Below are 17,061 nucleotides of genomic sequence, written 5' to 3' on the forward strand. Positions count from 1 at the left end.
AAATAAGCAGCACAGGTGCAGCATCTCAATCCCTGGACACAGCCCTCTCCAAGCCGAGGAAGCAGCGATAACACTTGCGCTCAGCCAAAGCGACGCCAAAATTATAATCTGACTCCCAGCAGACGTGTTGCAATTTTACCAACGGTCGCTTTGCACGTCACAACCCTTCGACTAATCAATCAGAGAACCCCGATGAGGTCAGTCAGGATTGTATGGGCACCAGCTCACAGCGGCATCCCCGGCAACGAGATCGCCAACCTCGTGGCTCGAGATTTGACCCGCCGAGTCCGCGCTGATGAAGCCGAAGCCGAGCCCGAGAGCATGCAACCTCTTGTAATATACCAAGAAATTACGCAGCACTATAGGCTGTCCCGTAAAACCTACCCTTCACCCCACAAATCGCTACCGAGGGATCAGGAAAGATTATTGCGTGCTACCACCTTCCCACATCCCACCAAACTTCACGTCTTTGACCGGACACACTTTTCTTTACATTTCCGCTTCTGTGGAGAGCCTATGACAACCTCACATAGTGGGCGGCTGTGACAAGTGTACCCTATAGTCGGAGTTCTTTACTCCCCCAAAAATTCCAGTGACTCCCGTCCTAAATTTTTGCGCTGCCACATGATATATCGGCCCAATTTACGGCATTTTTCAGTGTGAACCGAAGCCAAGGGAATCAGACGGTTAGTTTTGTGATGGACTAGCTCCTTTTTAAGTCGTTAGCAGAGTAAATCTTTTCGTTGCTTCGGAACACAGGGACTGTATATAACGCAAGATTTCCTATTAATCTACCATGCTTGTAAAAAAATATTAAACTCGTAAACACAGTACAACAAGACATGAAGTCGGAATTCCACCTCAGGAACTCTCCAAAATCAGGTTTCTTTTTTTTTTTTTTTGTTGAATCGTAATTTTGGGAAATTTACTAGAAAGGGTAATATGGAGTTTTTTTACACCCATTTGATAACGTAGAAGCCTTTTTAGGCGTTAAAATATTATCTCGTAAATAATTAATGTTCGTTCGCTCCGATTTTAGAAGATCCCGGCTGCAGTAAAAGATGTCGCCAGAGCACCTTTACGACAAGTGGCAACTCTTCATAGCTGAAATAAAATACACCGTCGATGTACCGTTTTTGTGCATGTTAAATAAGTCTGAACGCATGAAAACGTTGGAGCTCTTCTGGAGTGATAGCTGTCAGTGGTACTTCATCAATAGCGCCCATAACAAAATGTGTTCTGCGGCAAAGCCAGCCTAACACCAAATGCTAGCGTCCACAAAAAAGCCTACTTTAAAGTGAAAATTAGTTTTAGTTGAGGCCAACTTAACCTACTTCACCTTTTGCCTCCATAGCATCTATACGGTTCTCTGGTTCCCGTTCTTTTCATGGGAACTACATGCCCGTGGTCATGCCTTTGTCCCTTTCAATGCATCCGTAAACGATACTATCGCGTATATGCTTGTAGAAAGGGCACGGCCGATCGAAACCTGCATGGTCTTCTCCCTTTGCCTGTAACCTACGTGTCCACGGCGATGTCCGTGAATTCGTAGCCGACATGCCCATGTATTTTAAAAATGAAAATTCGGCTAGTCGGTAGGCGTTACTGGCTTGCTAATCACAAATGGCGCAGCAGAAGACAGAACGGCGGCACTCCCATTCGTTTGTGACTGAATCGGTAGTGCTACTTGCGTTTGAAACTAACTCGGCTCTGTCGGTGTATATGGAACCTGCCAGCTTCTGTGCTCCTTTCTGTGACGTGAATGACTGTCTCCGTATTTTTTTAACTGACATGTTCCTGTTCGTGTGCTTGGAATCGGCATGCTCTGGTCGGCGCGTTCATACCTTATCTGCCCCTGTTCATGCGAAACCAGCGACACATCTCGTCTGTGTGCCTGACACCTACAAGTCCTTCCACCTGTGCCCGTGAATGACAAGGCACCTCTTCGTTGTTCAGAACCAAGATGTCCCTTTGAGTGCTTTCCTGTCCGACATGTACAGTCATGAGCAAAACTTTACAGTACACAAGACTGGAAACTTTGGGGGATTTCTCTTCGCTGATGCTGACCAAAAACTCGTCATTGTGTACAAGCGGTTGTTTAACTATTCAATTACCCTAGAAATGCACACATCGGTTCCTGGGCTGTCTGTGGAGTTGGAATCCCCTCTAATTGCATGCCCTCGTGAAGGTAGCGCAGACAGCATATGGGCTCCAGTGAAGAAGGAACCACTCCTCTGTGCCATTCTCTCTCTCTTCCTATCTATCTATCTATCTATCTATCTATCTATCTATCTATCTATCTATCTATCTATCTATCTATCTATCTATCTATCTATCTATCTATCTATCTATCTATCTATGTATCTATCTATCTATCTATCTATCGCCCTATCTTTCCGTGTTTTTTCGTTTGTGACTGTCTATCCGATCGCCCGGAGACAAGGAGGTCATTACTTTCCCTATCTTTCGCCTTATGCATTATAGTAAAGGGACCTTTTTTTGGAGCGTAAGCGCTAATAGTTCTAAGGAAGAGAAACAGGTATATATTTTGATTTGTATTGTAGAGCGCATACCACGGAGGCGTTGAAACAGAGACGACCAGACCACTTAGCAAGGCCAGTTTATTCGGAACGCCGTGGGGTCTCTATCTACTGATGCCAGGGGCGCGTGAGCCCTCCGGCGGGTGAGCGCGCTCGTGGGCCTGCGTCACGCTGCTGCCGCTGGCACTGTGGCTTGACGCTACAGTATAAACGTGTGCGTGCAGGAGAAAAGTAAACGTTACTTACTTGCAGTACCTTGTGCGGTGAGCAAAATTTCCAGCAGTGCGCAAACACCCACATGACAACTTAATCCCGTCTACGTTAATTGCAGCGCTTGTTGTGCACGCACCTCCTCGCAGCAATAAAATTCCGCAGGGCACTTTACTCCTTACGGCATCGGCAATGCTCTTTACCGGAAATCAACAACACCGGTTTCCAATCAGAACGTTCACTGCCCAAGCACCTGCAAGCGTTAGTTACGCACCCTCAGCAGAGCCACGTGTTCCCTCTCCTCGGGCACGTGCCGCAGGTAGGCGGATAGCGCGAGCCCCGCGTTCTCCTCGGCCGAGCGGCTCCCCGTAGGAGCGATGAGCACGTAGGCCAATAACACTGCCAGGTCCAGGACCCGGGGCCCGCCGTGCACGTCGCCCCAGTCCAACACAGCGTACACCTCGTCGCCTGCTCGGTCGCCCTGGTCTTCTGCCCTATCCTCCTTTACGGAAGGACGCGTCAGCACGTTCTTCTCGTTCAGGTCACCATGCAGCACGCCTGAAAAAAGACGCAACATAATTTGTACACCGGGATCATGTCTTGAGCTATGCCAGCTTGTTTTTGACGTCACGTTTTTGGCGCTGCCTTTCCTGTGAAGCCGATTACAATCCTGGACGGAAGAAGCATTTCTTCCATAGCAGGCAGCGTGAACGCGAAGCACATATAAGCAAGACCTTTGCGAACAACCAGCACCCGTGGCACAACTCGCACCTGTGAAAATTCTATACCGCAATGAAAGTTCCTGGTACGGTTAATTAAAGCGTCTTTTTAATTGTTAGTTCACGCGAGGTTGGTTTCGCAAATTGCAACCTCGGTACTGGGGCGAAGGATGGTTATGAGGACACACATGCCGAAAGCATCCTTGAGGCTGAATAGTGCTAGAACAGGAATGAGATATCATTGTTTCGTACAAGTTCTCAGTGCAAACCCCACCATCCTGAGACAGATATCCACATAATAATTCGTGTGGGCTAAGAGCTATCCCTAAAGCACTCTATAAGGGTAAACATTGGGCTACCTCCACCATCGGAAACAATTAAATAGAACCGATGCGTATTGTCGGTGTCGACCTATGCGGCATGCACTTGGCGCCTTTCTGAACACTGAATTAATGCTTAGACAAGTCCAAGCAGTCAAATGTTGGGGGTTTAACGCGCCCAAGCTACGCCTAGGCTATAGGCCAGGCCGTATACATAGTGTAGCGCTCCGGATCAATTTTGCGCTCCTAGGTATCTTTAACTTGCGCTGAAACCTCGGCACACGGGCGTTTTTCTTTTCGCCTCCATCAGAAAAGGGGCCGCCGCGGCCGGGAATCGAACCCGCGTTCTTGGGATCAGCAGCGAAACGCCTCTCACTGAGCCATCGGGGCGGATAAAGACCGAAGAGCCATTCTTTGAAGTATAATAAGAGTAACTCTTGGGAAAACAAAACGAGCACCTTCGATTGGGTTACGAACACGAGTAGAAGGGATCACAGTCAAATTAGCAAAACGAGAGGTTTTCTTGGGACGCGCATGTAATGCACAGACCTGAAAACAGGTAAACCATTAAGGTTACAGAGTGGCTGCCCCAAAAATGGGCATAGAACAACGACAATCAACTTAACGGAGTAATGATGCAAGGAAGTCATGGAATAAACAAGGGTTTTGAGAATTTCAAAGTCGGAACAGTTCGATGTCTACTGGCATGAAAGAGGCGCAATATTCAGTTCCGACGTTTGTACAAGCCAGGCACCTCCGCCGAGGTGCAGAACATTGACTAGGCGTGTTAATATAGGCGCGAACCATGCATTTTGTTCGTTTGCTCGTGTGCTTTGTATTTAACCTCTGGCCACAGCCGGCTATGGAATCAGCGTTTGAAGCGAAACGCGTGTATCCTTCCCTTTCTTTTGTATGCTGCCCTAACTATCTCATTTCATAGGGAGACAGTATCGCCCTGTCGTCACTCGACAGGAATGTTCTACTTTGTTCGCCGTTGTTATCGATCTAATTCGATGATTCAATAATACCCGCGCAGAAAGATAAATGCTCGCAGGGCAAATGCTGGGGCATTCGATTCACCGACACTTGCTTCCGCGCGTCACTTTGTTGACTGCTGCGTCACTTTGTTGTGAGCTGCGTCATCCTTGGCTACGTGACAATATACTGCGCCCCGCTCTTAAACAGAGCTAAAGACACCAAACAACCGTTACTTACAAAAAGATAGAACAGGACATACTTAAGATTACATTACACAGCTAAAACAAAGCACGGGTGTTGGGGAACAACATAGCATTGCTAGAGCTCGAACCTAGACCATTCCATCCAAACCCCGCCGTTCTCTCCTAGCCCTTTCCTGCCCAAAAAAAAAGTTTTTAGAAAAAATTGCCAGATGCAATGAAATTTTGTATATTTACCCCTGCCTAACGATGCTTCGACAAGTGAAAATAGAAAGCTCAGGGTATTTCACACAGAAAACAAACCCACACATGTGTGGCCTGGGCTTATATTCGTATGATCTGCAGGCAGTAAGAATACCTTAAAAACGGCATGAGGCGCAGAAAAATTGCATTTTCAAGTATTATTTATAAGTGTTATATGGTTTTCGGGAGTACTTGTATTAGTTATAAGTTTTTGTGATAATAAAAAATACTGAAGCTTTAATTAATATAAATAATAATTATATTTGATATTATCATAAGTAATTACTGAACTAGCTAAAGTTAAAGACGCAAGAAAACATCACCAACGAGCCACCACAAAACCGCGAATAAATAACTCCACAAGGAAGCGAGAAAAATTTATCGCTAGCGCTGCAGTGGACGAGACCGCCGCCCTGTACCGCCCAGCAAAATTTTCGTGACGACGAAAGCCCAGCCCACACAAATGTGTGAGTGCATTTTTCAAGCATGATGACGGAACGCAGACGAAGGGAACGGGTGTATTTTTTAACCGATCGTGTTGTTTCAAGTCCCACAATTCGTTTATCATGCTTGTTATCCAGAAAATACGAGAAAAGCAAGAACAAATATTAGTTTGCATCTTGGAGGCGGGTAGCATGATCACGCCGGCTCGTGCGCCGTTCTCATGTGCGATATCTCGCCCCCTGGTGGCGAAATGAGTGAACTACCAAAACCAATAAAGTCTCGGAAACGTTCGCAGCGACTACCCAGGACTGTGAAACCGAAACCGAAACAAGTGCCACTTAGTAAACGAATTTGTTGACCCACACGTTTGTGTGGGCTGCGCCGTAAAGGGCTAGGCTATACTGAGACCGAAAAGCGGGTTCCTTTAGCTGCTGTCCTAAAGAACAGAATAAGTGTTCCAAGCAAACCAGTAAATGGTACTGGGTGCGCACAGAAAGTACCGGTGTGGTAGATGTTGTTGTTGTTGTTGTTCCTGGTAGATATCTGGAAACGGATGTCACGAGCGCGAACACTGGCAAGGCTGCGTGTGACGCCACCTCAGGGACTAGCGGCTTTGTCGTCGTCGTCGTCGTCGACTCCCGCCCGGCTCGACCGTGCGGCTCACCCTATGTGCTCAGTAAATGTTTCATTCTACGTAGCTTTGATATTGAGCAGCGATCATCTTATTTTGGGTACCTTTCATCCCGATATCACGATTCGGTTTGTGCAACTGTCCATGGAGCTATGCCACATGACCGGCTGCCGTCTCGTTAGTGCTCAGGGTAGCGTAGTCCGCTTCACAAGCTCCCGTGAAAAGTGTCAGGAGAAAGGGTAGCTAAGTATATGAATTCGTACTGTATCACCTCCTGCGTCCTAGCAAGCGTTAAAGGAGTACTGACACCAAATTTTGATACCTAAAAAATGATATAATTGGCTTCAGTAGTTTGTTCAGATGCCTCACAGAAATTTTTGCAGCGATCCGAGGCCGGAATCACATCTAAAATCGATTTTGATTGTCCAGGCCGCGAGCTTCCACAAATCGGCAGCACTAGCGAAATCGCTTTCGGCGTGACGAAACATTGGCCTGCGTGTATGGCCGGTTCAGGGTGACGTCATATAGACGTTTTCAGAACCGGAAACGATATACTGCGCTGCTGTTGTCGGTGGTATTCGTTTGGGCAGGAGACGTGGGCGTAGCTGTGTAAGCAATGCTTGTAAACGTTGCGTGTTCGGCGTCTTTGCTCTTCAGTTCGTTGCCGCCGCATGGTGTTCGGCACTGGTGCCGAAAACTGCGCGATGTCGACGGGCACCGCGGCGACGTGGCGGTGCGCGTCGCCGAGCTCGCCCAAGTTGTGCTATGGCAAGCTCGCGGTATGCGAAGTACTGCTCGTGGAAGCCTGTCCGAGCAAATCGACGACGACGCCAAGATGCATTATTTTCCACGCGACGACATGCAGCGCTAAACGTGGACTGAGTTCGTGCGCGCCGGCGGCCGCAAGAACTGTCGCCCAAGCCAGCGGGCTCGGGGTTGCACGGGTCACCTTGGGTGTTGGGAACTTAGTATCGTGGCGACTATTTGTTCGCCGGTATCTGTACAACTCCGAATGACCATCCCTTACACAACTTTTCACCACCCTATCATCCCCTTTTTCGCATATGAAGCTTTATTTTGGCAATAATTTCCGTTCCAGCGATCGGCGACCAAGACATCTGCCGCGGCCTGTTTTTATTCTAGCGCGCAGGTGGCGCCATCTTTCGGCCGCTCGCCGCACCGTGGTGCCGGCAGTGCTGGGTCGGAGCGCCGAACCTCCGCTTCCGGTCAGCGTAGGCTTACCAGGGTGTCGAACCGGACTTTTTTCGGGTTCGGTTCGGGTTCGGGTTCAAGCCTTTCGGGTTCGGTTCGGGTTCAGTTCTTGAGCACCATTCCGCTCCGGTTCGAACCGGTTCGAACCGGTTCAAACGGGTTCAAACGGGTTCGAAGAAAAAAGCAGGCGTGTTTTTTTCTGTTAATTTTCTTGTGCCCGTTTTTCGTTTCCTTATCAAGGCGGCATAAAACCAAGTCATAATGAATGTTTCTTTGTGGAAATATTTTGCCTTGACCAAACTAAAGCGACCCTGCAACACATTTTTCAACTTTTTTCTAAATGCTTACAGGAAGCAGTCAACCAACACATCCTGTACTTAGATTAAGGGTCCCAAATGGCCTCAGCCAAAAATTACTGTTCTCTCCTCATCAGATAACTTAGAAATTTGCTTAAAATATTTTTCTCTCCTTCCCGGTCTTGGCGTTCTTCGACCGCTGAATGACATCATTACAGCGGTGTAGCGGCTATTTGCCGGGTTTCCTTAAGTTGCAGAATAGAATGCATTTCATAGCCACTTTAAAAATTCAGAGCCCTTCCACCCCGTGAAGAGGGATGGCCAGCAAAGCTGCGGTGCCGAGCCTCAACGTGAGGTTTGACTGGGTCGTAGTCCAAGGGGTGCACGAAGCAAAACACGTTTGTTGGTAATTTGTGATTGAGCATTGTTCCTGGTTATTAACTGAAAGTCCAGTCCTGTCCAGTCACTGCTCCTCGCGCATGTTCAGCACGGCTCTTCAGGAGCCACGTGAAACGGCTATCAAGCGGCTCCGACGCAGCGTCAGTCTTGGCTACTGCGCAATTGAGGCGCACACCTGGGCACGCGCCGGCGCCAGTGCGTCTGCCGTGACTATGACGCAACACAATCCAACACAATCCACTTCGATCCAATCCAATTCAAATCCAATCCAAGCCAAGCCAAGCCAATCGAATCGAATCAAATCCAATGCCCCTCACGCTTGCGCAGAACGGCCCTTCACGGCACACGCGAAACTGCTCAACCTCGGCCAGTGTAGCTTACGCAACAAAACACACAGGAATCGTGGGTAGAAATTTATTATAGCGCGGGAATGGTAATCACGGCGCATGCTCTATGAAGGCCCTAGGACCTTTTTATTTTGTATGATTTTTTTTTCATGCCCCGGGGGTGTGGCGCGCAGTTTTATGATTCCGGGGATTTGAATGGGCTCCGCAACGTGGCGCTACGCTCGCTAGCGATTCCTGTCTACATCGCTCTGGGACCGGAGGCGATCTGCTGGATCCTAGCCATTTACAGCTTTGCTGTAAAAAGAAAGCCACAAAAGCGAAGCAGAAACGGAAGCTGCATCCGCAGCGACTAGGAAATCACGCACTGTTTCTCTGTGCGGGCAATTGCTATAGTTCTCGCAGTGCTTCTAGATGCGCAGAAGGGTGAAAGCGTTTATCGAAAGTGTTGATTTATTTATTTATTTATTTATTTATTTATTTATTTATTTATTTATTGTAGGGTTTAACGCGCCGACGCAACGCAGACGATGAGGTGGGCCGTAGTGGAGGGCTCCGGATTAATTTTGACCACCTGGGGATCTTTAACGTCCGCCGAAATCTCGTACACACGGACATTTTCGCTTTTTGCGTCCATCAAAAAAGCGGCCGCCGCGGCTGGGAATCTAACCCGCGTCTGTGTGCTCAGCAACGCAACGCTTTAGCCACTGAGCCACCGCGGCGAGTTTATCTAAAGTCTTCAATAGCTCCTTTAACTGTACAAGCTACTGCAAAACGTTTTCTATGGTAGTTTGACGAGTATGTGGCGCCCGCGCCCCCTCCCCAATTTTCGTTGGCCGCTAAGTTCGGTGGCCCTGCCAGGCTCGGCGTGAAAGCAACATTGTGCACGGATGGCGAATAAACACCGACGAACAGAGCCGCTCGCGGTCAGTCACCGTGACCACCAGCACGCTGCGGGTCGTCCCTCGGGTGGAGGGTACTACGACCCTCCCACGTTCCCGAATGCGGGCCAAATCATGACAGATAGGTCAACGATTACAACAATAACTGAAGCTAAACAAAACATTCGTTGGGTCACTTAAGGACACTATTTGTATGAATGTGAAAGCATTGCTCTTTATGGCCGCAAGTTTACCTTTATTAATTTAAGTTCGTTCATTTTCATGATTTAATTTTATTTTATACTTGGCTTATACCACGGGAATTTCATACACCACAGTTGTTTTCTTGAGGAAACAAGAAATATGGCAGACAATTACGGTAGTCGCTAATGCGAAATTTGAGCGCAGCGTGAACTGCAGTCTTCTCGGCGACGGCTCATAGCTGCTGTGTCTTAGGAAGTGATCGCGTCCACAACAAATGCACGACGGCATGCGGTATACTCGGTCGTTATCTCGTAAGGCATTGCTGCCGTGGAGCATGTCTCGCGCGGTCTGGAAATTTCGCCCTCCCCTCCCACTTTCGCCATACTTTCGTCCTCCGCTTTCCTGCTCGCTCTATCTTCGGTGGCGTCTTCGTTCTCTCGGTTACAACGAGGCCGACGCTGAGAAACTACGCGAAACCACAGGAGCGGGCGCTTAAGGGCTGCGCTCTAACGCATAGCTCTTCATAGCCACCGCTGTACCGCCCTGTGATCCACTCTCTTCGCCGACCGGTGACTGGCCGCATATCGTCTCCAAATAATGAGTCCTCGCCTCAGTCTTCTCGAAGGCGAACATGTACCCTCCTGGCCAGCGGGCAGCGCTCCGGTGGCTCCAACGCCTCCCCCATCAGTGCATCCTAACCAGAATCTTCTGGCAATGAGCAGCCTCCCTGCAGGCAGCCTTTTGCCTCGACTTACTAAGCAGACGACCCGACAATCCACAATCGTTTTTGGTACCCTGGAGTGTCGCCGTGGTGGGAAATTTTGCGTCTCCCCCCCTCCCCCCTCTCCGGCAGCTCGTTACGGGCCGCCCCTCGTCCCCAAATCATGCATCCTCACCAGAATGTTCTGCCTGGCAGGCAGGCAGGCAGGCAGGCAGGCGGGCAAGCGGGCAGGTAGTTTACTGGCAAACGGGCGGTCTCTGGCGGGCAGGAGATGGTACGCGCCCGCCGATCAAATATTACGCACGCACGCACACACGCACGCACCCCTATTTTAGCACAATGAGGCAAAAAATATGCATTGTAAATAAATCGGTTGGTCTGCTACGCTTTTCATCTACCCCAAGTTTCAACGGCGCTTTAGCTCTAACACGAAAGGATTAGCAGTGCTAGAAGTAGAAACAGTCCGGCGTCGGCGTTAATTTCTGACTGCCAAGCGTTGCAGGTGGAATTTAAAGCAATTTCTTTCTGCTTATCGTTTATCTGCTAACAGAGCTGTTGGAAAGAAAGAACGGCTATAAAGGCTCATTGGACGGCGTGTATAGGACGGCATTGGATAGGGAACCACCGGAGATATGAACTTTCTAATGGCCCTTCAGCGACCGGAGACAGCGATTGGGCTCTAGGAGAGATAATAGCCAAGTGAAGCCACAAGCAGCAGTAATGATCACTTGTAGAGAGAGAGAGAGAGAGAAAATGAAGTTTAATTAAATTGAGGCAAAGGTTCAGAGAGGCGTCCTCATTCGAGGGGGCTGAATCGACAGCCGTTTCCATCAAGAGCAACTGATCTTGAAGGCCGGAGCTGGTCATGGCTGTCTCCCAAATCTCAATGGAAACGTGGAGGTTGGGTGGATCTACGGTATACACTTGTCGCAGGCGCCTACTATGTGTATGAGGTTCCCAGGCTCTCCACACAAGCGACGATATTGAGAGAGCTGTGTCCCGTCAAAGAGGTGGAGTCTGGTGGTGTGTGGGAAGGGGTATGCCCGCAGGGCGCGGAGTAATCTTTCCTGGTTATACGGTAGCGATTTGTGCTGGGAGGAATACGTTCTACGGAAGAGGCTATAGTTCTGAGTAACTTCCTGGCCTGTAACTGCAGGATGCATGCACTCGGGCCCGGCTTCATCAGATGGCTATGCGGGTCAAATCTCGAGCCACGAGGTTGGTGATCTTGTTTGCCGGATATGCCAGTATGAGCTGGTGCCCATACAATCGCGACTGTCTCGTTGCTGGTCTCCGATTGATCATTGGAAGTGCTCTAAGATGCAATCGATCGTTGGCAAAGTTGGGCCACGCCTGCTAGGACTCTGTTATGAGTTTTGGCGCCGCTTCCTTAGCTTGAAGGGGGCTGTGTTCGGGGGTTGAGATGCTACACCTGTGGGAGGCTGCAGAACGGCAGCACAAAGAAAGAGAAGGTATCGAAGAATGCTATCGGACGACTCTTGCATCAAACCAGTTGATCGTTTCTCTCTTTTTTTCTTTCAGTTTAGTTTCTTTCCAACTGTCGCACCTCATATATATACACGTTTTGAAAACCCTTTGATGAATATAAAATATGCATTAGACAATTAGTTATTAACTTTAGTGCGAGATGGTAATTTTAATATAGAAACAACATAACAGCGCAATACGGGCATAAAGAAAGAATTTTTATAGCGTTTAGGTGGTCGTCACATAACTTTGCGGCTACTTTGTGCTTGACAAAATTTCGTGATTGGTCGAGAAGGAGAATGCTGCAAAATTTCCAAATGCCAAAGACCCCAAAGATATCATGTGTGGTCCCACCGTCTAATCTGCCTTAACTGACTCGCTAGTTCCTGGAATCCAAATTAATCAACACACCAGTCCAACTAATCCACATTAGCTCATTCACTCACCTAACTAATCCACCCCAGTCTACCCGCTAACCCGCATTAATCGACTTAGATCCATCCGTCTTTAAAGTTTAAGTCTGAGCAGATTCAAGATAACATGAAAATGCTATGAAATATAGTTTAAAAGTGGAAATTAGAAGCCCCCATTTTTTATATCTCATGTTCTCTTAGAGCAGTAACTAAATGACACAACGGCACTGCATACCAGCACAAGTGAAGTTAATTTTGAGAACTACGAGTGTTTGTGTCTCAGTGCTGTTTGTATACAACTGCCCATTCCAACTAAAATAGATGGAATATATGGATTTATTGTTGATGGTGTCCCTGAAGGCCTTCACTGGCGGACAGGGATGCATGCGTATTAACAACACATTAAAAACTTTACACGATTTTAAATACCATGCAGGTAGAAACCATGAAAAGTATTCCATGATATGTTGCCTCGGAATATGCGTTCTAACTTAAGTTATGCTATATGTAAAAGAGGATTGGGAGAGATGGGCAGTACCTAACGCAAACTGATAGTATATACGGACAACTTTACATTAAATTGAGGGCAATAGTAAGAAGAGAACCTGATGGGCCTTGGGAACTGCAGACTATGCGAAATATTTCATGGTCCTGTCTGGCGGGTGGCAAAGGTAGGGACCGAAATGGAAAACTAGAAATCATATTTTTGAGGCCCCGGAACTGGTTCGGAACGGTTCCTTCGATTCGTTCCGGTTCGGGTTCAGTTCCAAAATGGCGGAAAGAATATTGTTCCGGTTCAGTTCCGGTTCCGGGCAAAAATTCGGGTTCGGTTCCGGTTTTCGGTTCGGTTCCGGTTCCGGTTCGACACCCTGAGGCTTACCATCGCGGCAAATATGTGAACGCCACTTTTAAATTCAGCGCTGATACAACTCCTAGCGCAATTTTCAACACACTAACATCTACTTTCTCGCATGTGAAGCTTCTTTTTCGTGATCAGATTGATTAGAAGAGTGGCGACAAGCTGTTGCTATCACGGTCTGCGCCGGTTCGAGCCGCAGTGATATTAAAAAACGGACGACGGCGAAGACATCGCCGGCCTAATCGCCTGGCCAAATAAAGTTATTCTGTCTGTCGGGTGGCAGTGACTCATCCGAGTCTGACGATTCAGAGACGACATGTCGACTGCGCGGGCGAGTAGCGGACCATGTGAAATCGTAGCAGACGATGCGGCGAACGCATGGAGGAAATAAAAACGTCCCTGACGTCACGGGTGAGACCGTGACGTAAGGCTGGCCCGCTTGCAGGTTGGCCTTCGAACGGCCATTTTCCCGCGCGGCGACCAAATTTGAAATTTGTTGCAATAAACGTGCTATAATTAATTCTGTGTTGGCGGCTGACGGCTTTCGGTTCGATTTTCGTAATTACTGGACCAATAGGTATTCTTTACAGCATAAAAACTGAAAGCGAGAAATTTCGTGTCACTACTCCTTTAAGAGATTTACCAAGCCTATTCTAGCCCGCACACACCAAACTGCAAACAGAATGGTAACAAAATGATACAGACAAATAAGTAGTAGGTTGTACGATCTATACCAATGCTTTACAGTTTCATTTCTCGGAGACCGTTTGCACGTAAAGTCTAAGCTGGCTGCCTGAGAATCTGTTGAATTTTCGATAATACAGTACCGTAACTCTCAGTGGAAACGGCATGCACTTCGCTGTAAGGTAGTACGCTCTAAGATAGCCCGATTGAAAAACTCGTCCGTTTACGTGGATTTCAACGGAAATTAATTTAGCGCAATTTTTTCTTCGGTCCAACTGAAATTGCCGGTAGGCAGTCAGAAACAGGCGATTGCGTGGTCAGCCGGTGAACGCAGCCGTCTAGTTCTCTCGTCTTACCCACGGGCAAAGAGCGCAGCTCTTGCTCCAACTCGGCAAACTGCGTGAGCACGTCCCGCACGATCTGCCGGTCCTCTATGATGTCCACCACGACGTCCACCAAGGGGACTAGCTCGGGAACGCTCCAGAGACTCCAGGCGGTGTAGCGCTTGAGCAATGCGGGATACTTGTCGGCGCCCTGTCAAGCCACAAAGCGCGCTCATTCATTTATTTATTTATTAAGTGCAGAGCACTTTAGGGGCTCGCCTTGTCGTCGTAACTCGCTCGCTGGACCCCAGTACAGCCGCACGGCGTTCCGTCGTAGCGGCTGTCGTCGCGGCGTAAACCAGAGGCTTCGAAAGCCAAGCAGTTTATATAGTCATAATTGTTGGAAACTCGTGAACCGCTGGCGCTTGTCATACATCTCCTATTTGTTTAGCGCAAAGAAACTGCGGGTACTTTTGAGGCAAAATATACATAATTAACCGGCAGCACCCGGTTCATTTAGTTAGTAACGTTCGTTGGGTTGGTTTTTACGATATAAGCGAAAAAAAGTGGCAATGCAACGCCGGCACGTGCTGGAGGAAAAGCGAGCACAAAACGAACAGAACTTTCGCTGGTGCAGTTTCAGGCAGGGGACAAGCGAGCACTGCGAAGCCGGGAAGTTTGAATTGCATTGGGTGGTAGCAGTGAGCGGATAATGGGGCTACAGCCCATTATGGCGAATTACTGCTCTGCGCTTCCGACAGCTTTCACATTCAGTGGATCGGATTTATTTATTTATTTATTTATTTATTTATTTATTTATTTATTTATTTATTTATTTATTTATTTATTTATTTATTTATTTATTTATTTTTACTATCCACAGGGCCTAAGAGCATTACAAATAGTGGGTGATCACAAAATTATTTCAAAATTATACAGCGAGCACAATACAATAACACGGACTCTTTATGCAAAGAGGATAGACACTGCGAAAGTTACATCAAAAATACGCAGAATCAAACAGCTCCTTAGTGAAGGAAGCTGCGTTTCATAAGTTGGTGCAAGCAATGACCCATTTTATCTTTACTCTAACACACTAGACATTGCACAAGTTGGGCCAAGCAACAACACAATTAGGGGCGAAGCTCCTCTTGCTCGGGCCCTGTCCCGTCCCTCGCTGCTTGTGGCAGGATCCCCCTAGGGATTGGCCAACCAAACATTTCAAAACGTCCAACGCGTTCGTTGCTACCCAACAAGGAGGAGAGGAAGAAAAAGAGGTTGTCGTTCGTCACCTGCGAGCTCAAGAAAGATCTCGGAGGTGAGACCGTTCGGCAGGGGTGGCATACTCTGCCGGTCATCTGACGCGGCCTGCGTCATGGACCTTCTGGCCTGTTCGCATTTCTCCTCGGTGCCGGTGAGAGCGTTTATTCCTCCTCATCTTGCATGTTCAAAAGGTATTGTAGGGGGAGTGAGCAAGGACTTGAGTCCACCGGAGGTGCTGAACAGCTTTGCAGCAGCAGGCGCCGTTTCAGTATTACGATGCAGCAGTACGGTCAACGACAGGAAGGTACCCACAGAATCCGTTATCGTGACTTTCGCGGGTATCTCTTGCCCTTCTGAGATTAAAGCATGGCCTTTGCTGTTTCGGGTGGAACCTCTTCAGCCGCGGCCGTTCCAATGCCACAAATGCTGGAGATACGGCCATAGCACCAGAGGTTGTAAATCAAACTCCCGATGTGTGTCGTGTGGAGAAGCTCATGCTGCCTCGGAGTGCGAAGCAGCTGAACCTCGATGTTGCCTTTGTCAGGGATCTCACCCTGCGGATTACTCTAACTGTCCAACTCGTGCCCAGGAAGTCAGTGTGTTGGAAGTTATTGAGAAGAGAAGGTGTTCGCGTGGTGAAGCGGTAGCGGTGGTCAAAGAAAGGGCACGTGGTTATGCTAGTGTGGCCTCCCGTCAAGATGCTGGCAGCGAAAAGTCAATTTCCAACATGATAAATACTTCGGTAGTCAACTCCATGACTTCTATTGTACAGCCACTGGTAAGTTCCTTGTCCGAGTGTATGAGTCAAATGCAAGCTATGACTCAGAAAATGGCAGAGTTCCTGCAAATGTTCTCGGCGAGTTCCTCGGGCTTTCCTATTCCGCCTGCAGGCGTTGCATCATCACTGAATAGTCGCGGCCTAGCAGCAGCCTCACCATCTTCCACAACGTCGGCCCATTTGGCCCCATTACCGCCTACGAATGCACTCCTGGGGACCCCTGGGGGTTTCCAGCTATCTCCTCATGCACACATGTCTTCTTCTTCTAATGACGAGGCGGCAGCCAATGAGGTAGAAGGACAGTTTCCTTTGCATCCAGATATGCCGTCCGCTAGGGTTGAGGACTCGGAAGAGATGGAGGTAGGCCAGTCCACCCCACTGGCACAAAAGCGCAGGCTGTCCCCCACCGCGGAGGAGGCCAGTAAAGTTCCCAAACCAAAGAATAATAAAAATAATGAAAATACAAAAAATTCGGCACAGTCTACCAATCAGCCTCATGACATACTACAACAGGCCATATCATCGGCGCAGCTTGGCTAACAATGGCAAGTATACGAGTACTTCAATGGAATTGCCGCTCAGTTTTCTCTGCTTCTCCTGATCTTAATTGGCTTGTGGCACAATACCACCCTGATGTTATCCTACTTCAAGAAACTTGGCTTTCTCCCCAGAAATCATTTTTCATTCCAAATTTCCGCTCCTTTCGTTTGGACAGGCAAGGTAGAGGTGGAGGGTTATTGATTTTAGTATCGCTAAAATTCTGCCATAGTGCACACATGTCCTTTGTTTCACTTTCATCTGAGAGTGAAATTCTTGCAGTTGACTTTGAATTGCCAGGAAATGTTTCATTCTCTCTTGTAAATGCATACTTCCCATATGGGGTGACATCGACCGGTTCACTAGATGCAGCT

General features: G+C 48.2%; 1 protein-coding gene across 2 annotated transcripts in view; it reads right to left on the reverse strand.

Moving 5' to 3' along the window:
- Nucleotides 1-17,061, reverse strand: part of LOC144151374 (hydroxylysine kinase-like) — an 83,923-nt gene that overhangs the window by 2,855 nt on the left and 64,007 nt on the right. For both annotated transcript variants that reach the window (XM_077682407.1, XM_077682408.1), the window contains exons 6-7: nucleotides 14,143-14,320; nucleotides 3,025-3,308 (exon numbers count right to left, since the gene is read on the reverse strand). In XM_077682407.1, coding sequence (XP_077538533.1) covers nucleotides 3,025-3,308; nucleotides 14,143-14,320 — 462 coding nt within the window. The remainder of the gene's footprint in view (nucleotides 1-3,024; nucleotides 3,309-14,142; nucleotides 14,321-17,061) is intronic.

Source organism: Haemaphysalis longicornis, unplaced genomic scaffold (genome assembly GCF_048455015.1).
Source record: "Haemaphysalis longicornis isolate Haplotype H1 unplaced genomic scaffold, Haemaphysalis longicornis Haplotype H1 scaffold_9, whole genome shotgun sequence".
Lineage (NCBI taxonomy): Eukaryota > Metazoa > Arthropoda > Arachnida > Ixodida > Ixodidae > Haemaphysalis > Haemaphysalis longicornis.